The sequence below is a fragment of the Microtus pennsylvanicus genome, chromosome 5, assembly GCF_037038515.1.
Source record: "Microtus pennsylvanicus isolate mMicPen1 chromosome 5, mMicPen1.hap1, whole genome shotgun sequence".
NCBI lineage: Eukaryota > Metazoa > Chordata > Mammalia > Rodentia > Cricetidae > Microtus > Microtus pennsylvanicus.
In genome coordinates, this window is record NC_134583.1 from 122381672 (window position 1) to 122408577 (window position 26906).

The following is a 26906-nucleotide window of genomic DNA, read 5'->3' on the forward strand; positions in this document are numbered from 1 at the left end:
ATGTCTTCATGTGTGGGGGCATATATAAACACACGTGTTTTGTAGACTTGGCAGTAGGCTCACAAAGACTTGTCTAGCAAACTTCACTGAGCGCACCAATTTGGCCATTTTCATGTTGTCAATTCACATTACTGTCTATAGTAAGTCTAGTCGTCAGCTGTAAGAATATTATTTCATGCCGGGCGGTGATGGCGCACGCCTTTAATCCCAGCACCTGGGACGCAGAGGCAGGCAGATCTGTGAATTCAAGGCCAGCCTGGTCTAGAGAGCAAGTTCCAGGACAGGCTCCAAAGCTCCAGAGAAACCCTGTCTGGGTGTGGGGGGTGCATTTGATAGTGTTGATAGGATTCATATATCCAGGCAGTGCTTTTTGCTGGGATTTATCTTCTTTGTCTAACAAGTATTTTGCTCACCAGGTCACACTGATGATGACTTGGGGAGCGAAAGTTCTACCCTCTTCAAATCCTGTCACTTCCTCCAGTTGTCAAGTTCTGAAAGCAATGGATATTAATTTCCTGCTAGGCAATGACTCGTGCTTGTATTCCCATATACTTGGGGAAAAGGCACACGGGTTGCTTGAACCCAGGAATTTGAAGTCAGTCTTGGCAATATAGTGAGATCTTTTCTCAAGAATAATTATACAATTTACTTGCACTTAATGCTCGTGCAGTTATATGTTTCTCCATAACCCACCCTCTGTGGGTGTGTTAATTATGCCAGATAAAATTTCCATCTGGTACTTCTTAGCAGTATTTGACTTAGAAATTTCCTTTTGAAAAAGGATAAACCGTGTTTTCCCCTATATTACCTTCTGTTTTTCAGAACCCAGAGGGTATCTTCCCTTCTACAGCTTATCTTCTGAATCTAGTCTGTTTGCTTCTGTTGTGTTATAATTTGTCACGACTATATTTTGTGGGATGTATGAAGTCAAGATCTAAGAAATCTTTCATATGTTGATGTCTTGCTTTCTCCAAAGAACACTGTATAGGACATTCCATTCTGTCTAGTGTGTCAAAGGTTAAAAGCTGCTTATGTTCTCAGCACTTACAGGAGCCTAAAGTTTGAAGATTGAAAGTTCCAGCTAGCTGGGGTTACACAGTAAGACCCTGTCTCAAACAAACAACAACCCCTCCTCCCAAAATGCACAACCTCTAAACAAAGGTGTATTCTTTGAATCCACTAGGTATATGATTTTGTGCCATCGATAACTTTTATAATTTTTATTGTTTTCATTTTGTGTGTGTGTGCACATACCAGTGTGCCAGGGCATGGCTCTGCAGAGTGGAAGGCAGCTTTGTGGAGTTGGTTTTCATCTTCCCCTGTTATGTGGGCTCCAGGGAGTGGACTCAGGTTGTCAGCACTTTGGCCCACTTGCAACTTTTATGATTTTTAAAAGTATGAACTTAAAGACCACATAAACTTTCTTATAGTAATTACCCTATTTTGGGGGCAGGCTTTAAGTATAATTTAGTGAGTTTGTTATTTATTTTTATTTTATTTACTTTTTATTTTTTTGGTTTTTCGAGACAGGGTTTCTCTGTGGCTTTGGAGCCTGTTCTGGAACTAGCTCTGTAGACCAGGCTGGTCTCAAACTCACAGAGATCCGCCTGCCTCTGCCTCCCGAGTGCCACTGCCCAGCTTTTATTTGTTATTTAAATACGTTCTCTGCAATTTATCCCTCAGGAAGAATTTCACTATTTTCTAGGTTTTAGTAATTGAAAGGAAAATAATTTCACAGTAAAAATACTAAAATGATGCTAAATTATTACCTGTATATCTTTCTTTGATCCTTGGAGGTGTTTGTTATTTTAAGTGCTATACTTAAAACTCAGGGCTTTGGGGCTGGAGAGATGGCTCAGAGGTTAAGAGCACTGACTGCTCTTCCTGAGGTCCTGAGTTCAATTCCCAGCAACCACATGGTGGCTCACAACCATCTGTAATGAGATCTAGTGCCCCCTTCTGGCGAGTAGGTATATATGCAGACAGAACACTATATACTTAATAAATAAAAATTTTAAAAAATGTTTAAAAAAAACTCAGGGCTTTGCACATAGGTAAGTGCTCTACCACTGAACGACACCCTAGCCCTTGGTTCCTGGATATTCTACAACAAACAATAACAAAAAATCGCTGTCATTTTAGCAGTATGAAAGTATTACCTTTTATGGGAGAAATTATTTTGCTATTTCATAGTCAAAATTTTTTCATGGTAAAATTTTTTTAATTTTTGTCTAGGTAAAAGATTACTATGCTAAATTTTAAATTATGACAGTAAAAGCAATCTTTTTATTGTTGCCTCTTTACTCAGGGTGTTTGAGCATTACACAGGAAAGATAACCTTCCTTAGACACGTCTCTAATCATTAACCAAGGTGCACCATTCTTACATTATCTTTGTCACTGAACTTCTGTAAATTTTTAAAAAGTTCTTTACTAACTTATTCAATTAATAACTTATTAGTCAGACTTTGATTGCTACGTACCAATAATATAGTACATTTTTCTCCTGAGTCATTCTGATTAACACTATCTGTCACTTAGTTATGTCTGCATGATTAGTTATAGTGGTGCATCAGCAAACAAGGATGTGTCATGATGAAATTTCATTCTGCAAAGTCACACAAACTAGGATCGCTCTGTCAGTGGACACAGAGCCTGCCGAGATCACTATTGCTGTATGCATTGCTGTGCTGACTGCAGTATCATGCGGTAAAGGCTCTTTTTACGTGCACACCCTGGGCTGTGCAAAGGCTTTTATGGAGACACATAAAAGAGATTTGGTGGCTGGATGGTAGAGAGCTCTTGCTTGTCCTGAATAAAGTCCTAGGTTACATTTCTACAACTGAAGAAGAAAAGAAACGAAGAGAAATCCTCTAACATAAGACTAACTTTCTGACCCCTTTCCTATGTCTTGCAGCCCTTTGTAGTGCAACCTTTAAATATGAGGAGCCCTTAAAAGGAGAAAATTCATTAAGTAAGTAAAAAGCCTTACTTGATAGAATTGGAGCGTTCCTAAAATTCTGCATGTGTCGGACTTAGATCACACCTTCAAGGTCCTAGGACAGTTTGTAATTTAAAGAAATCCTATTGTTTGTCTTTAGGAAAAGGGAATTGTAGCACTATTTTTGTCTTTTGTGTGAATTTTGTATTCACTGAATCTCAAAGCCTTACAGATTTTCTAGGTGAACCTTGTCCCTAAATTAGATATCCTTTCTTGGGTCTCCTATCTCATTTGAGAGTGGAAGACTGGTTGGTATTTCTGTATATAGATATGAAACATTATTCTTTGTAACTTGTTGGATGTAGAATAATTCTCTTAGGCTTTCTGAATCTCAGATTCCTAATTGATAAAACAAGAATAAAAATATCTCCCTTATAGGATTGTTGAAAGAAATAAATGAAACAAAAAGGGGTGCCTCATATAAAGATGCATTTATTGTTTATGAAGTCTGTAATGGCCAGACGTATGGAGCATACCTGTCATTTCAGCGCTCAGCAGGCTGAGGCAGGACTGTCCAAAAATCATAGAAAAAAGCATTGTAATGGTGCTGGCATGTTATAGATATCCATTAAATGCAAGTTTTCTTAATTCCTGCCAGCCATTCGAAAAAAATGAAGGTGGGCTGGTAAGATGGCTCCGAGGGGAAAAGCGGCACACAAGCCTGACGACCCGAGTTCAAGCCTCAGAACTCACAAGGAGAGAACAGACTCCTCAAAGTCCCCTGACCTCTGCTGTATGTGTGCAGTGGTTTACACTGCCGACACTTCTCACACACAACACACAGCTCACATATGCACAATGCATCTCTCTCACAAACAATAATACTGATTAATAAAAAGCTTAAAATGACGAAGATGAGGAGAGCTTTTATTAGAGCCTCGCAGGATACCTGTTACTTCATTGTTCACGCCTTTGAATATATAATTGTTCAACTAAAGATCCATGTCGTCTAATCTTAAACTGTTCAGAAATCATGATATATTTTGTCAAATTCCTTGCTGAACTCATCATATATGCCTGCTGGGCATTTAAATGATCTACAGGGTCAATGACCAGCATTATTTAAATATCAGTGTGAAAAGTCAGCTTAATTAGTGGCTTACAACAATTCACTCTCATAATTCTGTGCTCTGACCGGGTGATTCTTCCGATTCTCTCTTCTGGAATTACCCTTGAGTCAGTGTCCAGCTGAGAGGCGGATGGTCCTGGGAGTCAACCAGTGTTGGACTCCAGTCAGAGCAGTCAAGATGAATTAATTACCTAATCTCTCTATCTGATCTCTTTTCTGCGTGGCATCTAATCTTTTGGTATTTCCGTCCTTGTTGTAGTTTAACATTTCACGAAGTGAAGTGCAAGTGAGAGAGGCTCACGAGCTCCGGGGCTGGGGCTTCATGACTCACCCAGCATCACTTCCGCCACCCAGACGCTCAGCAAAGGGGAATGCCAATTCTTCTCATTATTGGAAGAATTGTAAAAATTCCATGACCAAAATTTATCACCACCCATCAGGTATTTCTTGGCATACTCAGCTTTTTTAACCAAATGCCATCCATTCCTTTAGAAATTAGCACCTTCTGAAGAGTGGCAGCCGTTGTTCTTGCTGCAGTGGGACCATCTCTGGATACCCGCTGGGTCCTTGCTGAATTTAGCTGCTGCTTCTGGTCAGTACCACTGTTGTTTTTGACTCAGGACAATAGCAAAGCCCTCAGTTTCGAGAAAAAAAAAATTCCATTTTTGTGTTGTATTTTGCTAGAAGAAAATGAAAACGAGATATATGCTGAAAAACTTATAAAAATTTAGACATTTTGTTTTGTAAACTATGTACAAAGATTTTTTTTTTTACAGAACATCCTAAATCAAGAATATCAAGACATACTTACTGACATGATAAACGCCATAATTTAGAGGATTACGTAGAACTATGTTTGTTATCAACAGACATGCAAGCATGGTCTGCAGCTGAATAGCAGAACTCATTTATAACATCTTATTTCAGTAAACAAGAATATGAGCTAGGTGTGGTGGGCTCAGGAGGCAGAGGCAGGAAGGTCTCTGAGTTCCAGGCTAGGCTGACCTACAAAGTGAATTCCAGGTCAGTCAAGGCTACACAGTGAGACCCTGTCCCCAAAACAAAACAAAAACCAAGATATATTAAGGTTAACTTGTTTATATTATCATCAAAACAACGTGTGCTTTACATGGAGAAAGAGGACAATACAGGGTTGGCATAGAATTCAGTTCTGCAAGGCAGGAAGTTCTAGAAATTGGTTAACAGTGTAAGTCCACTTAGCACTGTTGAATTATATACTTAGAACCGGTAAAGATGATAAATTTTGGTATGTACTTTTAAGTGTTATTATACAAATAGAAAAGAAAAACTACATACAGTCCTACCAGCTAAGATTAACATTTTATTGCCTAAATTATATTTGCTGCACAATGCTTTTTGCTCTTTTTATATAACTTGACCTTTTCAAATAAAGTTTATATTATTTTAAACCATGTTTTATTTTTACTATATGTTCTTAATTGAAAATTCAGAGGAATACATATTTAACATTTCTGTGAACTCTTTAACAGAGCTCAAAGAGGAGCGAAACTCCACGCGTAGGGATGCCTGTCCCTCTGTTGACCTTGGGTAGGTAACTAAACTCAGGAGAAGAAAAGCTTCCCGGGCTCCTGCCTTCCAGCTGTACTGACATCTTCGATGTGTTCCTTCTGTATACGGCCACACCACAGGGCCTTTGGGGAGCCCGTACGCCTCCCTGTACCTGGAGATCCCTGCCACATGTTTATCCACTGGGATGACATCAGCATACTTTCAGCAAAGTTAACTATTAAGTGGTTAGGATGAAAGGTCGGTCGCCCTGCCTTTAGCTGAGGCCTGAGAATGGGAAGAGCACATCGCCCCTTGTCATCGGCCTTCCTCGAGGAAACGGGTAAAGAAGCAGGAGCACAAGCGTAGGAAAGGCTTCATCACAGAGGTGCTCTGGAAACCAGAATGGAGGAGTTCTGCAACTCTACTTTTTGGGTGAGAAATCACGTTTATTCTTTTGTTTTCTCTTCTCCAATTCGGGCAAACATGGCCCTCAGTATGAACCAGTAAATTTAGAAGTGTATTTAGAAGTGTAAAGTTTAGTTTGTTGAAGAAAAATAATTCTTAATTTCTCCACCTGATCGCACCATCTAGGAAAGATATTACAGTTCATTCTTAAGCTGTTTATTGTTTGCAGATGATTTTCGTAGACTGAGTAGCTGCAGAAGCACCTTCTATCAGAGAAATGGAGGAAAATGCAGTTTCTTCTGTGCTAGGAATGGAATTGTTAATTACAATTGTAGGGCAGGAGGAAAAGGAGAAGCATTTCTGAGCCTTTTGGGGATGTTTCGATGTTGAGCTGATAATAGTGTGATCTAGAGGGTGTGGATTATGAGTTGAGGCCAGAATTATAAATTTGTGCATTATGAGCACTGAAATAACCTTTATTTGCCTTTTTGAGACAAGGTCTCTATAGTACCAGCTGGCCTGGAACGCTCTATATAGACCAGGTTGGTCTTAAACTCACAGAGATGCACCTGTCTCTGAAGTGCTAGGCTTAAAGGTGTGCTTGTGGTGTGTCAGCATACCTGGGCTGAGAGCATCTCCTAGCTGTTAGAATTGGGTACCGCTGTCTTTAGAGAAAGCAGATGCACTGGAGAAATGTTCAGGTGTTTGGGGAGGGGGTTAAACAAGAATAGCTGCACTTGGAGAGTCGTGGAGAGCTGGGATTTTCAAGACAGGCACATTACCAAATGGCTTAGACGATGGAGAGTGAGACCCGGAGTGTTGCCTGCACACTCTTAACATCACACTCAAATATGCTAGGTGAGTTTTCTGAATTCTAAAGTTTGGTGACCTTCCATCGTGATGAGACAGCCCCTTAATCCATTAGGAAGAACTCAAGCCACCAGACTTCCATGGCCAGGACATGAAGTCTATTAGAAGGTAGCAAACCATCTCTTGAGAACCCCCTCTGAGAATTATTCAGCAAACCATCTTGACAGGCACTTTAACTTCCCCCTTTAAAGCATCAGTATCAACCGATCTGCAAAATCATTTGAAAGAATTGATGGAGAAAAGAAAAATCTACCTTCTCCTGATTCCAATACAGGAGCTGATACCTCCCTACGAACGCATCCCCAAAGACTCTTTATTACATGCAAAGTATCCAAGAGTTCATTGTCATTCCTGTACTGAAATATACTAGGTCCCCTGGGATTTGATATAAGCCTTCTCAGCCATAATATGACTAAATACTCTGTCTGGTACCTGCATGGTACATTACCTACCATCTAGTTACATGTTCTTACCCCTGAGGAACTAGTCTCCCCTTTGGATAGAGCTTTGAATAGGCTTCTTCTTCCTATAATTTGATAAATAGTTTAATGAGTTTTACACAGACTAGTCTATGTAGAAAGTCACTTAAAATCGCATGAAGGTAAGTTTTTAGAGGTGGGATTGCCAGGAAAGCCCCAAATATCATTAAATGATAAATTTGTTTGAATGCAATGTACTATATTAATGATAAACACAATATTACAGGTAGTTAAAAGGTAAGGCTTGCTATAGACATGGAGCTGAATTCAGTTGTTTGGAAGCCTGTGGAGAACACTGGGAGAATGGACATCTTTTAAAAAGTGTGGATATGCATCCAACAATGTTTTCCCTTTGGTCCCCAGAACGACTCATTACTGAACAGACCAGATGCAGACCTGACACTCTGCTTTGAACAAACTGTTTTCGTGTGGATTCCCTTGGGCTTTCTTTGGCTCTTGGCCCCTTGGCAGCTTTTCAGTGTATGCAGATCCAGGACGAAGAAGTCATCTATAACTAAATTCTACATTGCTAAGCAGGTACAGTAACGCCACTGTTTTCACACTCTAGCTCCTTGGTGCAGAGGTGAGGCACTTTCTCTTTTGGGTCAGGGTCTGTGTCCCAGTCTCTCACCAGTTTGCTGGGTGATACTATTTCAAGCAGAGCCTCGCTGTCATCCTGCCTATGTCTCACGGGCCATATTTCTTAGTAGCTTTGGTTTTTGTATAAGAAGAATGACTCTGAATTCTTGTGAATATTAGGTTCCCTAAGCACAAATGAGGAGTCAAATTAGCATCACCTTTATGCGTTTCCGACGTGAGCAATGGGTCAGCCATCTTTAAGCTGCTGTGGTAAATGGGGCTGTAGCTCAGTTGGCACCTGCTCCGAGATATGGACGAACTGTATTACTTTATCTTTTGTGCCAATCTAACCATCACTTCTTGCCCAAAACTTAGATCTGAAATGGGTTTTTACATTTTTCCGACGTGTTTCCCCAGCCAGGGTGACCAGTGTGGTGGGAAGAGGAGGGGCTAGTGCGCGTGGAGACAAGCCAGAGCAAGGCAGAGATGGGAAGAGCGTGGGCTGTAGCGGAGCTCCCAGAAGGAACCCAGGGAGTGGTTTTGGGATGCGTGACGCTGCCTTATAAAACTGACCGTCTGTTGCTTACACTGCTTTTCATCTCTTTTTTCTTCTGTCCTCATTTCTAAAGAGGATTTTAGAAAGGCAAATTCGATTCGTTTGCTTAGTGAGCTTCTGTCCTGCAGCCTATTGCATCCTGGGACATAACGGTGAAGAAAGTGGGATTCACGCTCAGTTTAAACACTGTTTAACTCGAAAGCGCAAATCTCTATAGAGAAGAAAAACCAATGTGTTACCCCATACCCGTACTCCTAGTCTGTCCATCTGAATTCAGTCTCTGGAGAACCGTTTAAAATTTATGCTTTAAGTTTTTTGCTCCCTATTCCGAGAGTTGCAGGCATAGATTTAACTTCTTAAAAATTTCAGAATTGGCTCCTCCTTTCAAACAGTAGAAGCATAATTCACTTTTTCGGTGACCATTTCCATTCAGACTTCAGCGTGCTTTTCTTCTCAGTCTCTCTTCGCCCTGCCTTTGGGCTGTTTTGTTCTTTGACGTTCTGAGCTGATGCCACTCTGGCTGTTCGCCCATTGGGCTGGTGCTATCTCATCTGGACTTAGTGAGTCTGCTTGAGCAACACGTAACCAGCGGACTCCCCGGGGTTGTTTGTTTAAAGATTCATCTTCTCTGAAGTACACAGAAAACAGTAGGTAACAAACTGATAGCAGCAGCTGTGGAAATGCCAGCGGTATGGCAAAAACAAACAAGTTTAAACCAGTAAGACACCGGGTTTAATTACAGAAGTATAAGATAAAACATTGCCCAACTTGTCCTCAAAAGTTCCAGCAGGCAAGAACTAGATAAGAGAATGGAGTTTATTCCAGGGTGGAGGAGTTTATCTAAGTAAACAGAAAAAAATCTGGCAAAAATGGCTGTCTCATAATAGAAAAGGGCTTCTAAGGGATATAATGCCTGAAAGTGTTGAAACCTACATTAAGTGTTCTGTCTGTTCATGAAGTGGTAGAAATAGATACCCTCAGTAATGGGTAGATTTAGCTGGAGAGCCTCGCCATTCATAAAGCACTAAGAAAAAAGAGAGGATCTTGCATTGGGGGAAGTATTAAATATGAATGAATAATATTCTCCTCTTCTTTAATACCAATGAGATACATTGCTTTATAGAAAGTTGCAGTTTACATGCATACAAGTAACATTATATGGACTCAACAAGTTATGGTTAGTAATATGAGTATATATACAAATACATATATGCATGCAATAACAATTAATGATTAAAAGAGACCTTGGCTTTGAAGGAGGGTGGGGAGGGGCATATGGGAGAGTTTGGAGGGAGGGAAGGGAAGGGAGAAGTGTTGTGTTTAAATTATATTCTCAAAGATAAGCAACAACAAAAAAAAGGAAGTTGAGTTTTAGAAAGTTTTAAAGTCCTTGTCTGAATTCTGATAAATCAAAGATCAGTATCAAAGAATATTAGGTATTTAGTGAATCACTAAACAATTGTGTGTTTTCCTGTTGCACACAATAATAATTGTATCACTCTGATACAGGCCAGATCCACACTATCATCTATATTCATATACTATCATCTATTTTTTTTAAGAAACAAAGATGAACAAATCAAAAGCAAAAATTTCTTCTTCGTCCTCCTACTTTGAAGTCCTGTTCTGTAGAGGCCCCAGTTAGAATGATTTTGATAGTTATATTGTAGAACCCTTACCCCTTATTCTCAAAGGGGCAAAAAGAAATTTCCTAGCAGAATGTTTTCCCAGGAAAATAGTGGCCTTCCCCTCTCCTACCCGGGAGATTCCCAGCACAAGGTCACTTAGATCAGCCCAGCCAGTCACCTGGTACAGGCTGATAAAGATGGCCTAACTCAGGAACAGTGGCCTTGCTCTAAGAACAAGGAAAAAGCTGACTTAGCAAAATGGGAGGGAGCAAAAGTCCTTGCACCTGTGCCAAAGCAGCTTCTTTATAGTTATGAAAAGTCTCTTTATAGTTATGCCTTTAAAAGCTTACTCCACAGAGGAGATACAACTCCTCTCTACCTCACTACAACAGGGATGGAGATGTATTATGCTGATTAAACCTTGCTTATTACAGTCTGGGCCTCTCTGGGGGTCTCTCTCTGGGGGTCATAATCTGGGCACAACAGTATCTGTATCTGCCAGGGGTGCACGGGCTGGGGAGGAAAAAATAACTGGTAGAACTTCTATCCACCCCCCCCACAGGAACACACACACACACACGTGCACACAGGCTGAACACTAAGGTTCAGACAAGCCTTCCAGTTCTGTCCTGTCCTGTTTCTTCTCACGTTTCCAGTCTTCTTATTTTGGATTTGCCCCCCTCAAACATTTCTTCTACTTGTTACTTTCGTACTTAGGTTTAAACTCTACCTCCTGATGCACTTTTGGAAACCATTAGATGATTAGAGCTGTCAAATTTCTTAGCTCCCTCCACAGGAGAACGTTGTCAAATGAGGCTTTTAGAAAAGCTAACTGTAAAGTCTCTAAATCTTTGCATCTTTTAGGTGCTCATGTGCTTATAAAACTCTAGCTCCACCATTTTTAGCCCTGGAGATTTTGCTGTATTTTTCCTGCAAATCTTGTGTTACTAAGAATTCTTATTCCTGGGATCCTCGCTGGCTGCTTTTCATTCTTTATAAATCTCATGAGTCTGACTTCATACGTCTTTACCTGTGCCATCCAACCTAAAGACTCGCAGCTTTCTTATTGCTGAGAAATTTTTATGTTACTCTTAGTTCCTTTCTTCTAACTTGGAAATTCTGTGTCTTCAGATTTCTTTTGGATAGATATTGAAGATCCCTGGTGGATTTTTTTTCTTCCCAATTTCTCTCTTTCTCTCTGTCACTCTTTCTGTCTCTATCTCTCCTTTTCAAATACTTTTTCTCTTTTCCTCTATTTGCTAGATTTTCCCAATGATTTCCTCCAGTTGTCTTAGAATCTTTATTTTACTATTCAGCAATTATTAAGATTTTTCTTAATTTCTGAATATGCTTTTTCTTAAAAAGTCACCTGTTTAAAAGGTATGATGTCTTCATGAGGCAGAGGCAGGCAGATTTCTGTGAGTTCGAGACCAGCCTGGTCTACAAGAGCTAGTTTCAGGACAGGCTCCAAAGCTACAGAAAAACTCTGTCTGGAAAACAAAACAAAACAAACAAACAAACAAAACAAAGAAAGAAAAAAGATACAATGTTTTCTCAAATCTGCCTTAGAATATTAATTTTAAAATTCTCTTCACTTACTATTTTCTGTTTGATCTGAGAACCAATTGTTCTATTTAATTATCTTGACCATCTTCTTTGCTTACATTGTTTTTCTCAGTTTCCTAGCAACTCCTAGTTTCATTTGTATTTATTAATAAAAGTCTTAATTAGCATAGATAGCTGGGGTAGACCTCTTCTTTTTGTGTGTTATTTCCACAGCTGGCCTCTCCCTGATAAGAAGCTCTAAACCCTTGACAACTGTCTGGGTTCCCTCACCAGCTCCCCCAGGGGGAGAACCAGCCTCGACTGTACCTTTACCCCACGTATAGGCAATGAAGATTAATTTACTCTGGGTACCAGTAGCTCCTGCTATGTTCCAGGCCTTCCCAGGATAGCAATCACATTCTTTAGAGCTCACTTTACTTGCTTTAGTGATGGATGTGGGTAGTGGGCTCTAAGCCATGGAGTGGGAATATGGGAAGAAGGAAGCAGCTGGCATGACTGAGCCAGCTGTGAACATGGGATGTCAGTTAAGCATTTGACTTATGTGCTGTGGTTTGGATCTTGAGTGCTAAAGGCTTAATCATCAACTTGTGTTGTTCTTGTGAGTTGGCAGAACCATCAGGAGACCTGATCTTTAAAGGCATACCCTTGAAAGAGATACAGGGATGATAGCCCTTCCTCTAGCTTTTCTCTATGCTTCTTAGCTGTCGCGACGTGATAGGACCTCTCCTACCAGGTGTTTCTACTGTATGTTCCCTGATGCTATGAGCCCAAATGAGCACAAACTCAAACCAGGAGCTAAAATAAACCTTTCATCTTATAAGATGTTCGTCTTAGATATTTTATCATGGTGATGAAAAGCTGACCAACATGCTATCAGAGCTGACTACAAAGAACATATTTACATCAGTTAGGGCTTTTTAGCACAGCACTTCTGCTGAATTAGCCAGTAGGCAATTTGTTATCATATATAACAACGCCAGAAACATCAGCAGATGACGGTTTTGTCAGTTTTCTCGTAATCTCAGGGTATCAAGCCTCTTAAGGCTATTGTATGATTGTAAGATGGCAGCAATAGCACCATGCACGCCATCAAGTCAGAATCCAGAGGCTGGATAGCAGCCCCTCTTATGCATCATCTAAAAAACATTACTGAGATTATAGTTCATGTGCTATAAAACTCTCTAATCAAGGTGTGAAATTAGGTGACTTTTGGAGTATTTCCAAAATTATGTGATCACTGTCAGAGTCTAGTTCCAGGATGATTCGTCGCTCTAAACCCAACCCTGAGCCCAAGCTGTAGCTCTTCATGTCTCCCCCATTCCCATCTCACCCCCAACCTATTTTCTGTTTATAGTTCCCTACTCAGGACTTTTGATTCATGAAAAGTTATATATTAGGTAGCCTTTCGTGTCTAATATTTTGCTTAACAAAGTATTTTAGGTTTATCTATGTTGCAGCTTGAGTTAGTATTTCACTTCTTTTTAGAATTATTTTATTATAGTAGATGTAAGGTTACTATTAATTATTACTAGCTACTCTAGAACGTTTTCATCACCCCCAAATAGAAACTCAAGCAGTTTTTTCTTGCTATCTCCTGTCCTAGCCCCTGACAACAACAAATCTACTTCTTTTTTTTTTTTTTGGTTTTTTTTTTTTTGGTTTTTTGAGACAGGGTTTCACTGTGGCTTTGGAGCCTGTCCTGGAACTAGCTCTGTAGACCAGGCTGGTCTCGAACTCACAGAGATCCGCCTGCCTCTTCCACCCAAGTGCTGGGATTAAAGGCGGGTGCCACCACCGCCTGGCATTTTATTCATTCTTATGCCTGAAAAATATTACATGACTAGACTACATTTTTATTCATTCATCAGTTGATAGACTTTGGGGTTGTTTTTACTTTTGTCTCTATTAAATGATGCTCTCAGGAATATTTATGCATTAGGTTTTTAGTGGACAGAGGTTTCCAGTTTCTTAGGTACACACAAATAGAATTTTTAGGTCATCTTTTGAGGAACTTAAAAATTCTAAGGCACCCATACCCTTTTGTGTTTTATTATCAATGTAGGAAGTTTGTAATTCTAATTTTCACCAGAACTTATCACTATCCATCTTTCTCATTTTAGCTAGATAAAATGGTATCTCATTGCAGTTTTGTTTTCTATTAATTCCGTACGTGGCAGAGAGAAAGTGAGAGTCTGTGGACAGGTGTTTGCAAGTCCGGAGGCCAGAGGTGCCAGCTGGGGTCACTGCTCTGGGACTACCTCATTCCCTTGAGACGAGGTCTCTCACTGTGGCTGGACCTAGACTGGCACTCAGAAGTCCCCACCAATCCTCTTGCCTCTCCCTCCTGTGCCCACCTAGGGATGGGGTTACAGGCCCACATGTCCACCAAGGAGTTTCATAGCTCTAAGCCATGACCACACTGTAGGCCTGAAGAAATGCGGTGTACAGTGGGCCTAGCGGGACAGACAGAGATGCCAGGCACAGCAGCGCTTAGGTCTTGCTCAGACTCAACGCTGCCTTTTAATGGTGACTTTTAAGCTCATTTGTAGTCAGACTTTCTTGTTGGCTGCCAAACACAAATAATGACAGAGATTTCTTATTAATTACAAAAACTCGGCCTTAGCTTTAGGTTTGTCCCCCACTAACTCTTATACCTTAAATTAACCTGCTTTTATCGATCTATGTTTTTCTACATTGCTTTTTTTTTTCATTTTAACCTCTCTTCCATTCTGTATGTCCAACTTGGTCTGCATCTTACTGGCATCTTGGCACACCTAAATTCATCCCTTGGGTTCCTCTCTTTCCCTGGAATTCCCACCTATTTTCTTCTGCCTAGCCATTGGCCATTTAGTTCTTTATTAAACCAATCAGAAGGTGCCCAGGCAGAGACACATCTCTACAGTGTACAACATGACTATGCCACAACAGCTATTGTATCTGTCACTATTAGCAGTTTGTTTTCACCTTCTAAAGCATACCTGACCTGCTGATGCCTTCCTTACTTTTACTATATTGCTGCCACAAAATGGCCTGAAAAAGCAACTTAAGGAAGGAAGAGAATTTTGTATTCAAGGGTCAAGTTGACCATGGCCGGGAACTCCTGGTCTCAGGAGCTTCAGACAGCTGGTTACAATGAATCTACAGCCCCAAAGCAGAGAGTGATGGGTGCATTTGTGTTCACATTTGTATAAATACACATTGTTTACACAAGCGGTTTCCTGTTAGAAACAAGGCCAGGATGAACTGTTTACTATGTAAGTGGGAGGTAGGAGCGAAAGGGATGATGGGAGAACAGATGACAGCAGAGAAGGTCCTCGTCTCGGGGGTGGGGGAGGAGATACTGATACCACTTTCTCAGAACAAGCAGCAATCTACCCCAGTTGGTGCCAGGTGGGTCTTTAGTAGCTGTGAATAATGTTTTATGAGCTCATGGGACGGGAAGGCACCTGTGGTGAAATAATTGCAGTTGTTTGCAATATTAACTTCAAAGGTTTTGTGAGGTCAAGGTTGGGGCCCATAACCAACGGGAAGAGTATCAGAAAGGCTGAAATGTTGAAATGGATTTTTTTTCAAGTTGGAATCTGATCCTCTGTAGCCCAGGCTGTTTGAAATTCCTCGGTTTCTGAGTGCTGAGATTACAGGCTCCTTCTAGGGTTGAATTCTCCTTTTAAACTTAATACAAAATTTTCTGTTTCTGTACAACAAGTTGCTTCCCAGATTAACAGTTTAAAGAATAGGTTGTGTGTGTGTGTGCCTGTGTGTGTGTGCGCGCGCGCACTTGTGCGCGAGCGAGCGCATGTGCATGCAATTGTGTATGCATGTTCATCTTTGTATGGGTACACATCAGCATGCATGAGTGTTCATGTGGAGGCCGGAGGTCAACCTTTAGTGTCCTTCCTTGAGCCATCCACATTGTTTCTTTCAGAAAGAGTCTCTCACTGGGATGTGGGGCTTGCCAATTGGGCTAAATTGACTATCTGATAAGCCCCAGGGATCTTCTTGTTTCTACCTTCCCAGTGCTGGGATTACAAGCATGTACTATGAAGCCTATGTGGGGTTTTTTTTTTGTTGGTTTGTTTTTTTGAGACAGGGTTTCCCTATGAATCCCTGACTGTTCTGGAACTCACAATGTAGACCATAGACCAGGCTGGCTTCAAACTAAAAGTGCTTGCTATCTTTTTTACATGAGTACTGAGTATCAAACTCAAGTTCTCAGGAATGGGTAGCAAGCACTTTGCTGACTAAGCTATCTCCCAGCTCCCTCAACATTTTTCTTTAGTACGGATATTTTTCTTCTACTTTTTTTTAAAGATTTATTTATTTATTATGTATACAACATTCTGCCTCCATGCATGCCCACATGCCAGAAGAGGGCGCCAGATCTCATTACAGATGGTTGTGAGCTACCATGTGGTTGCTGGGAATTGAACTCACGACCTCTGGAAGAGCAGTCAGTGCTCTTAACCACCGAGCCATCTCTTCAGCCCCTCTTCTACTTTTTTAAATTAAAAAAAATATTGTATACTGAACAGATTCCTCCCAAGAATAAACAATTTTACCTTATATTTTCCATGGATCAGTAATTATGAGTTACTTGCTTAACTCTCATGAGGTTCTCGGTTAGAAGAGCTGCTAGTAAGCTGTTCATCCACTTGAGTGGTAGCAGAAGTCCTCAGTCTCTCATTGGCTATTGCACACACACCAGTCTCCTTCCTAATCAAGTGGTCCTTTCCCTGGAGCACTTTGAGCATCTCTGGGACAGGGCTAGCGAGCTTCTGGGTAATGATTGCTGTGAGAGGGGAGCCAAGACGGAGCAGCTCTGTGGATTTCTGGGACTTTGCCATGGACGCCACACACTATTACTTTTAAAGCTTTCTTTCTTAAGATTTCTTTAGGGCCAGGCGGTGGTGGCGCACGCCTTTAATCCCAGCACTCGGGAGGCAGAGGCAGGCGGATCTCTGTGAGTTCGAGACCAGCCTGGTCTACAAGAGCTAGTTCCAGGACAGGCTCCAAAACCACAGAGAAACCCTGTCTCAAAAAAAAAAACAAAACAAAAAAAAAGATTTCTTTAAATGTGTCTAAGTGTCTCTGTATGTGTGCCACATGCTGCAGGTATCTTAGGAGGCCAGCAGAGGGCATCAAAACCATCACATCAAAAATGCTTATCATGGCTTACGTATCCTGTTTTAAAACATGTTCTCACTGTATCCCAGTCTGGCTTCGAACTCATGATCTTTCTCCCCCAGCTTCCCATGTGCTGGGAGTATAGTTACTGTGTCAAACTCTGAACTTTATTTTTACTTACTTACTTATTTATTTATTTATTAAGTGTGTTATCTGACTTGCTGTGCACCGTTGCTGCAAACCATTCCGAGGTCCTGAAAGCCTTCTCAGCAGTGGCATGTCCTGTCTCTTTTCAGGTGCTCGTTGTGTTTCTTCTCATTTTAGCAGCCATAGACTTGGGCCTGGCACTCACAGAAGATACTGGACAAGCCGCAATTCCTCCTGTCAGATATACTAATCCAATCCTCTACATATGCACATGGGTAAGGACCAGTACCACTCCCGCCGTGCTATCTTCTCGTAACCCGTAACGAGCTGAGATGCGCTCTTGGGGTGTTGAAGTAGTCCCAGTTCCACCTGCTAGCTTCTCAAAAAGTGAAACACATTTCTTCTGGTTTTGCACTCTAATCTACAGAGCCTTCTCTACTCTTACTTCCTAATGTCTTGCCATCTAAGGACCACAGATGAGATCTAGCTTCCATAATGCAAAATAACTTTTAAATGATGTAAGCATTATTTTTAACTGGCTAATGGCTAATCAGATCGCTGAGTCTAAAGCTATATGTAAGTTCGATACCAGAAACTGCTAAGCCAGATGACACACACCTGCAGTCCCAGAGGGTATGAGTTCTACTCCAGCCCCTCTCAAAACAGAGAAGGGAAAGAAGGAACTACTATCTTTCCTGCAGGTATGTTTTATTTAGGGAGAGGCCCATACAGCATTTTTTTTAGTGATTAAATAGTTGCTATCATATTAAAGGAGGAAATTGACGCAAAATTATTTGGATTTACAAACTTTCTCAAAAAATGAGAAGCTTTGATTTTCCTGTGTTCACTATAACCTTGGAGCCCCTTGCTTCATTCAGTACCGTGATCCAACAGTTCTCCCCAGGAATCTTTCTTTGGGACCACTGCTCAGACAGTGGTGTCCTGGATCTGGCTAACAGAACTGACTGGGTTGATTTTTCTCCCAACTCTTCATTTAGTGACATTGCTTTGGAAATTGAGTCTACGACAGCAGCACTGTTTACACCAGGACAATGGATAATCGCTACCCATCATGGCTTTTCTTCCTTCAGAACAGTGGTTTGCTAGCATAACCCTAAGTATAGGAGCCAGCATGGTTCAGTGAGATGATACAAGACAAGGCTTGGGGTTTTTTAAAGAAAAACGAGTTTCTTAGACCAATATTATAGGATCAAGATACAGTCAACTGTATATTCATCAGAATCTACCTTCTCGACCTAACCACTGCCTGCTATGGATTTCCTTGTGTTCTGAAAAGGTTTCCATAATTCTTAAAGCAACTCTACTAAGATTCAATTGGAACCCTCTACTTTCTTACTAACTTCTCACCGAAGAGTAGAGATGAAGCTAGAAAGAGGGTTCAATAGCATCAAGGAGGAAGTGTAAGCCTGACATTCATGTATTCTCTGCCTGGCCAGATTAGTTTCAAGCCCCCTCTCTTCCACGTTCCCCCCCACCCTTCCTCCTCCATCCTTGGTGGTAACATTGTGCTTCAACGTTTCCTGTGCATTTTCCTCTAGATCCTGGTTTTAGTGATCCAACACAGCAGGCAAGGATGCATACAGAAGAACTCTTGGTTCCTGTCCATGTTCTGGATTCTCTCCATCGTCTGCAGCACGTTCCAATTTCAGACTCTGATACGAGCGCTCCAGCAGGTAAGGAGGAAAGCGGGTGTCGATAAGATGTGCTGAGCAGCTTCAGATACACCCCCCAAAAATGGCCTCAAGTAATCTGAGCTCCAGGATAGAATCCTACCAAAGGGTTTAGTAACAGTCTTTAATCATAAGCATTGGCATACATGGATTGACTAGACTGTGATTATAGAAAACAACTCATTTGTTTTGCCTCCCATCCACAGGACAGCAACTCTAACACGGCCTATTCCTACGTGTTCTTCGTCTCCTACGGGTTCCAGATTATCATCCTTATTCTGTCAGCCTTTTCAGACTCAAGCGACTCCTCACATGTGAGACTCTAATTACGTTCATTTCATACAGTATTTAGCTGGCGGGTGCCGAGCCTATGTAGCTTGGAGATATCTGGGTTTTATGAGGTCTCATGAGCCCATAATAAGGGACAGACTGAATATCACTGGTCCAAAACTCCCCAAATTTGAAACTTTCAAAAAAGTTTGTACAATAGTGCAAACTGGAAGAAGTTCAAAGCCTGAAGTACGATTGGTCCCGGATTTTAGAGAAGGGTTGCTCAGCTTGCACTATAGAATGTTCTAGAGAGAGGAGACTGCTAAGTCTGTGGAAATAGCAAATTCCATGTTCACCTGTAAATGTTCCACACAGGCGGCTACCTCATATATCTATGCCAGAAAACCTGGCTGTTGGAGCCTCTGAGTGCACACTGACAGCCAACGTCAGCGTAACAGCTAGTCTCTAAAGCCGGGTCTAGAAAATCAGTTTCTGATTTTAGAGTCCCATAGAGTTCCTATTTCCAATTGATTCACTTTTCAATGTTTTCTGTTTTTCAGAATCCTTCATCCACCGCTTCATTTCTGAGCAGCATTACGTTTAGTTGGTATGACAGGTAGGAAGTGCCTGGAGTACGGGTTACTTGTATCCTTACACACTTCTCTGAAAGTGAAGACTAGCTCAATTTTTTTAAAGGGCCTCCTGTGGCCTCCATTTCTCTTCTCCTTAGAGAGTTTAGGTCAGTTTAATTCAGCCCCTTTGTTGGACTGATTAGGACAAGGAGGAGAAACTGGGAGGTAATCATTTTTGGTAGTCTCAGAGTTCCACGGAGAAACAGGAGAATGTGGAGGCAGGTGATGTGTATGGGCTTGGAGGGAAAGGAAAACACTCCAGCCTGAGCTACAAGAGGGTCTAGAACAGGTGTCCTTGGTCTTTGTAGTCCGTGAACCCTCTGACAGGCTGGTGAGGTCCATACGTGTTTTATGTACACTGGATACAGACTATAAAGATAGTTAGAATGTCTAAAAGGCAAGTTTGCGGGGCTGGAAAGACGGCTCAGCAGCTAAGATTCTTGCTGTTCTTTCAGAGGACCCGAATTCAGTTCCCAGCACTCATGTTAAGAGACTCACTTGCTGTTTGTAACTCCGGCTCCAACAGATCTCACGCCTCCAGCGTATACAGGCACCTGCACACATGTGCACATACTCATAATTAAAAGCAAAATAAAAAAGCAAAATTGTGATATAGTAATGAATGTACTCTAAAATCAATTCATTAAATTTAAATATCTAATGATATATCTCAAAAAGATCCTAATTTGAAAGTAACACTGTTCCTATTAGGAGAAAAAGCTAGATTTGAGTTATGAGTTGTTACAAAGAAAGATGTCATTAGTCTTCCATTCACCTCCTCAAGCCCTGAGTTGGAGAGGCCCAGTCCACAGATGCAGTATGAAGGCAGCTGTGAGATCTGCTGCATTTGCTAAGGGCATCATGGAGGTCCCTCAAGGGGATGCCAGAGTGTAGAGAGGCAGTTGTCACTTAAAGGAGAAGGAATGAGAGCAGAAGGTGATGCCTTTGACTTTTGACCCAATAGAGCATCTCCCCTTCTCTCTTCCATATGGTCTTCTAGCACGTTCTGTTGTCCCTGTGTTCTCCCCACTCTTCTGTTAGATTAAAGGCCAGGAGATGGAGATAGTGGAACAGTAGAGAAGCCCCAAACGTCATCCCTCTAGCTCAGATCGAGGATAGGCTCTGTAGAGGCAGACCGACGCAGCACTTAGGGTCTCAGCCTGTGGGTCATTCTTGTTCCAGCACTGTTCTGAAAGGCTACAAACATCCATTGACACTAGAAGATGTCTTGGATGTTGACGAAGAGTTTAAAACAAAGACAATGGTAAGCAAGTTTGAAGTGTTCATGACAAAGGATCTGCAGAAAGCCAAGCAGGCTCTTCAGAGGCGGCAGCAGAAGAAGTCCCGGAAGAACCCCGAGGCCACACTGCACGGTTTGAACAAGAACCAGAGTCAAAGCCAAGATGTTCTTGTCCTGGTAACTTTAACACAATGTCTGTGTGAATGTGCTGTATGTCTCAGGCAGGAGGTGGTGTCACTTCTGATTTTTCATGTTTTCATACCACCCTACACTTCTCACTGCACTTTCTATTAGTGACGTACACAGGTCTAGCAACGCCTGAGTGGTGGGTGCATGGGTATGTAATTCCTTTTGTGTAACAATGATAATACTAGTAATTACTATTAATAATGAAAATATCTATTAATAATGAAAACATCACTAGGACTAGGGAGACGGATGGCTTAGGGGGTAAAGGCACTTTCCACATGAACCTGGTGACCTGAATTTGAATACCTAGGACCTACATGAAAGCTAGCCACAGCAGACCATGCATCTGTAATTCTAGGTACCTACAGGAAATGGGGACAGGAAAATATGCAGATTCTCTGAGGCCAGCCAGCTAGGTGTCAGCGGCAGGGAAGGGATCATATCTCAAACAAGATAAAAAGGCCAAGACCAACACATGAAGGTAGTCCTGACACCCAGGTGCATACTTTAGCACACCTGTGACCGGCACACAAACATTCTGTCTCTCCACACATGGGTTCACACACACACACACACACACACACACACACACACACACACACACACAATCTTTACTAGAAACTGCATTGTATTGGAAGTGCTCATTAGCTAACATATTGACTCATTTATTCAAACTTTTCCTGAGCACAGCTGTGTGTCTATTTGGTCTGATGGGTACAGCAAACAAGTCTGAGAGGAAGCTCATCTTCAGAGAACCAGGGAAAAAGCAGTAAGCCAGTGCATATGCTGAGAGTAAGAAGCGCTCTTAACAAAACAAACACAAGCATGGCACAGTGATTGCTCAGGAAGCTCAGGCAGGAGGATCATAAGTTTGAGAGCAGCTTGGGCAGCATAGTGAGAAGAGAAGGAAGTGGGAGGGGAGGGCAGAGGAGAAGGGAGGATGATAGAGTGGCTGCTGATTCCCAGGACCACAAACACACAGAGAAAGAAGAGGATAGTGTCGGAGCAGGGAGAGGAAGGGGGAAATGCATCATCCCGAACACTGGAAGCTAGAAGTCTGAATTCAAGTCACCAACAGGGTCATTTTCTCCCTGAAACATGGAGGAGAGAATGGTTTTTGCCTTTCCTACTTCTGTTTTAGGCTAGAAATCCTAGGCATTCCTTGGCTAGTGGGTACACCATCCCTCTCATTTTCTCAATTGTCACACAGCCATCTTAGCCCTGTTTCTTTTCCTTTTATAAGGGTATCAGTCATGCTGAGTTACAGTCTACCTTAAAGAGCAGTTTGCTTACACTCACACAGATCCTAGTTCCAAAGAAGGGCATATTTTAAGATACTGAGATAGGGACTTTGTATTACTTGGGGTTCTCTAGAGTATGAATATCTATCTATCTACCTATCTATCTATCTATCCATCCATCTATCATCTATCTATCTATCTATCTATCTATCTATCTATCTATCTATCTATCTATCAATCTATCTATCGTGATCCCAATGTAGCCATGAGCCTTTCTCAGCATGAGATTTTAAGCACAAAAACCATGTTCTGGATTGACACACTTCAGTTAACAAGAAAATTTAGCCCAAAGTGGAGCTACAGATGCTAAAATGTATGGTTAGGACATTTAGAGACTTTCCCAGAACTATGGGCTTTGATGAATTAGGTCTTTGTTTTTGTTTTGGTGGATGGTACTGCCTACATGCTGAGTTTTAGGGATTGAATCAGTTGTGCTAAGGTCTGGGGCCCTTTTACATACTGAGCTACAACTTCAGACCTTGAGTTTTTGAAACAGTCTTTTTTATGTAGTTAGGACTGGCCTTCAACTCACTGTGTAGCTCAGGCTGGCCTCAAATTAATGATCCTTCTGTCCTAGCCTCCAGAGTATGGGAATTCCCAATGTCTGTCAATGCTTATCTTTATAATGTATTCTTTCTTGTTTGGTTGTCTGCTTTTTCAATCCTAAAGATACGAGTTGGGTGGGGAAGAGAAAAGTCAGAAGGTGGGCAGCAATAAGGAGGTGAAGAGAAGGTTACAACTGTACAGGGTAGTGGGTTCGTAGGCCCTGCTGGAGCCTGAAGCCATTCAGAGCACAGTCTAGAAGGCTTTCACTGCATAATTCTATGGACATAGTTGTTTTTGGTTTTATACATAGGAAGAAGCTAAAAAGAAGAAAAAGAAGTCTGAGACCACAAAAGACTTCCCCAAGTCCTGGCTGGTGAAGTCCCTCTTCAAAACCTTCTATGTGGTGACCCTGAAATCATTTATATTGAAATTTATACACGATATTCTGATGTTTCTGAATCCTCAGCTACTGAAGTGAGTGCCCAGGACTTGCTGTCCTTTCTAGACCTTCGCTGCTACCTTCCCCTGCCCTTTGTGTAATGAGCAAGAGTGTTCACTGGGCTCCTGTTTTGGAAAATACTCCTACTTTTCTCCCCTTTCCTGTTGCAGTGAGGCTGCTTGTTTGCTTCCCAGCCGCCCGGCAGTTCAGACCCAAAATAATCACACAGAAACTATATTATTTAAAACACTGCTTGGCCCATTAGCTCTAGCTTCTTAATGGCTAACATTTATATATTAACTTAACCTGTTTCTAGTAATCTGTGTATCGCCATGTGGCAGGGACTTACCTGGTAAAGTTCCAGCATCTGTCTCCAGCGGGGCTACATGGTTTCTCTCTAATTCCTCCTTCTTTCTCCCAGCATTCTATTTAGTTTTCCCCTCCTACCTCTGTTCCCTGCGCAGGCCCAAGACAGTTTCTTTATTAACCAATGGTATTCCCAGCATACAGAGGGGAATCCTACATCACTTTCCGGCTTTGTGTGCATGAAAAGCACAAGGCTGCTTTCGAGCTCTCAGATGACACTTTAGTCTTTCTCTTTTCTGTGTCCCTCTCCTAAGAGGAGGCCACATACTCGTTAGACTTCTTTGTTGTTAAGCTGAACAAGTACGAACTTTTTGGAGTCTCTCTATGTAGCCTAGGCTGGCTGACATTAAATTCTTAGTTCTCTTACCTTAGCCCCCGAGTACTGGGAATGAATGTTTTAGGGTTACTATTATTTTGATGAAACATCATGACCAAGCAAGTTGTGGAGAAAAGGGTTTATTTGGCTATACTTCCACACCACACTCCAACAGTGAAGAAGTCAAGGCCAGAATTCAAGCAGGACAAGGACAATGAGGCAGATGCTGATGCAGAGGCCATGGAGGGCTGATGCTCCTCATGGCTTGCTCAGCCTGCTTTCTTATAGAACCCAGGACCACCAGCCCAGGGATGGAACCACCCACAGTGGACTAAACCCTCCCCCATCAATCGCTAATTAAGAAAAATTTCCAGCCAGGCATTGTGGCACATGCCTTTAATCCCAGCAGTTGGGAGGCAGACAGGTAGATCTCTTTGAGTTCAAGACCAGCCTGGTCTACAAAGTGAGTTCCAGGAAAGCCATGGTTGTTATACACAGAAGCCCTGTCTTGAAAAACCAAAAAGAAAGAAAGAAAGAAAGAAAGAAAGATAGGAAGGAAGGAAGGAAGGAAGGAAGGAAGGAAGGAAGGAAGGAAGGAAAAGGAAATGAAAGGAAAGGAAAGGAAAGGAAAATTTCTTACATCCACTTAGAGCCTGATCATTTTAATTAAGGTTCCTCCTGTCAGGTGACTTTAGCTTGTGTCAGGGACAATTTTGGTTGTGTTGTTACCTGCAATGCAATAGTGAGACTTTGGCTGGACATGAATAGAAGAAGGAGCCCTTGGGGATCTAATGAGTGAGTGGTTTTGTTTGGTTTTGTTCCTACAGATTTCTCATTGCCTTTGTGAGCGACCGTGGCACATATGCATGGGTTGGATTTGTCTTTGCAATCCTGATGTTTGTTGTGAGTCTCATCCAGTCTTTCTGCCTTCAGAGTTACTTTCAGTTGTGTTTCGTGTTGGGAATGAGTGTACGGACAACTGTCATGGCTTCTGTATATAAGAAGGTAAGTGATTATGTCAAGTATAGCCAAAAAAAGAAAAAAGAAAAAATCAAACCCAAGAAAAAACAATAAATATGAACATTTATTCCAAGATTGAGAAAAAGTTGATAGAAAAGAAAATTAATGTCAAAACTTAATTTTGATTAGTTATAAGGTTCCCCTAAATCCTTATTTGGAAATTAAAAAATGAAGTGTGTTCATGATACTGAGCATCCTGGGGAGAAGCTAGCAAGCTGCCTGGGGTCTGCCACTTGGCCCTGAAGGCTCAGACACCTATTCTCATTGCCTGTCCTCACAAAATGGAAAGCCTTGGGAAATAAGGTAAAGTCAGAGAAGAAGGAGTGAGGGTCATACTCTTAAAACCACCAATATTTAATTTTTAAAGTGTTTTCGTTTTATTTTATTTTGTGTGCATGGATGTTTTGTTTGAATGTATGTTCACCATATGTGTGTCTGGTGCTTGTGGGAGCAAGAAGAGGGCATCAGATCCCCCTGAACTGGGGTTACAGACATTTGTAAGCCTCCATATGGAGAGTGAGAATTGAATCTGAGTCCTCAAGCAGCCAGTGCCCTTAACCACTGAACCATCTCTCTCCAGCCCCTGACCATCAACCTTAATTCAAATACTTACTAGCATGAGTTTGCAGACCTGGTCTATCTCTGTCCCACAGCAGATCTTACCAGCGACATTAGAGTGCTGTGTAGGCCCCAGCACCCTAGAATATATTTTCCCAGAAATTTCTTTTTCTGGTTCTTTTTTCTCTTTGTGTTTATGGTTTTGCTTTGGGGGCACTGATGATTAAACTCGGGATCTTCTATATGCTACACAAATGTGCTACCACTGAGTTACCTCCAGCCTAGCAATTCCTTTTTCTATCCTTAGCGGGTACTAACCCTTCTTCTGCCTATGTACGTACTTATTTCAATTACATTCTTTCATTACTGAGTTCTGTAGGTTTGGGAGGTGTTCTATTTGCTTGAGATGATTTTGCTCATCTTTCTCTGATACATGGTTAACATTTTTTTTTAAAGATTTTATTTATTTATTATGTATACAACATTCTGCCTCCATGTATGCCTGAAGGCCAGAAGAGGGCGCCAGATCTCATTACAGATGGTTGTGAGCCACCATGTGGTTGCTGGGAATTGAACTCAGGACCTCTGGAAGAGCAGCCTGGGCTCTTAACCACTGAGCCATCTCTCCAGCCCCATGGTTAACATTTTTAAATCACATTTATGTGTGTGTGTGTGTGTGTGTGTATTTGTGTGTAGGTATATGCACGTATTGTGTGTTGTGTGTGTAAGAATGTGTTGGTATATGTGTGTGTATAGGGATGTGTGGGAAGGTATGTGTGTAGATATGAGTATGTGTGTAGGTATGTGTAGGTGAGAGAGCAACTTGCAAGGGTGGGTTCTGAGGATCAAGCCCAGGTTGACAGGCTTGGTGGCCTGTCATCTTGGTGGCCAGGTAATAAGTGTTATTACCCGCTAAGTCATCTCTCTGGACCTGATATCAATCAAACAACCAGGACAGTTCTTCAGAACAGGCTCTCTACTTTTTGAAATTCTGATTCGTGACAAGTTGACACTGAAAACAACCATAATACACAGCATCTCACACAGTAGTTCAGGATGGCCTGGAAGTTAGTATGTAGCCCAGTCTGGCTATGAATTTCCAGCCATCCTCCTGCCTCAGCTTCCCAAGTACTGAGAGTACAGATGTAAGCTACTTCAGCTACTCTGTAAGGCATAGTAAGGAACAGTGGTGTGAGTATTAGTCTCTGGCTCTCCCTAACATGAAAGCAGAAAGCCTGTACTGTGAGATACAGGCGTGTAGAACTTGTCTGTGAACAGCAGAGAAAGCTCGTAACTTCAGATGTGTGACCTCTGCAGTTTTCCTCTCCATTCTAAGAATTCTTGTCTTCCTTGATAATGCTTGAATTTTCTAAGACTGTGGCTGA

General features: G+C 41.7%; 1 protein-coding gene across 1 annotated transcript in view; it reads left to right on the forward strand.

The window, feature by feature from the left end:
- Nucleotides 1–5866: 5866 nt before the first annotated feature.
- Abcc2 (ATP binding cassette subfamily C member 2) overlaps nucleotides 5867–26906 on the forward strand; it is a 60322-nt gene continuing 39282 nt past the window's right edge. The window contains exons 1-9 of the mRNA XM_075974151.1: nucleotides 5867–6031; nucleotides 7717–7890; nucleotides 17103–17228; nucleotides 18513–18647; nucleotides 18851–18958; nucleotides 19475–19530; nucleotides 20729–20963; nucleotides 23133–23296; nucleotides 24771–24948. Of these exons, the coding sequence (XP_075830266.1) occupies nucleotides 6002–6031; nucleotides 7717–7890; nucleotides 17103–17228; nucleotides 18513–18647; nucleotides 18851–18958; nucleotides 19475–19530; nucleotides 20729–20963; nucleotides 23133–23296; nucleotides 24771–24948 (1206 nt within the window). The 5' untranslated portion in view covers nucleotides 5867–6001. The remainder of the gene's footprint in view (nucleotides 6032–7716; nucleotides 7891–17102; nucleotides 17229–18512; nucleotides 18648–18850; nucleotides 18959–19474; nucleotides 19531–20728; nucleotides 20964–23132; nucleotides 23297–24770; nucleotides 24949–26906) is intronic.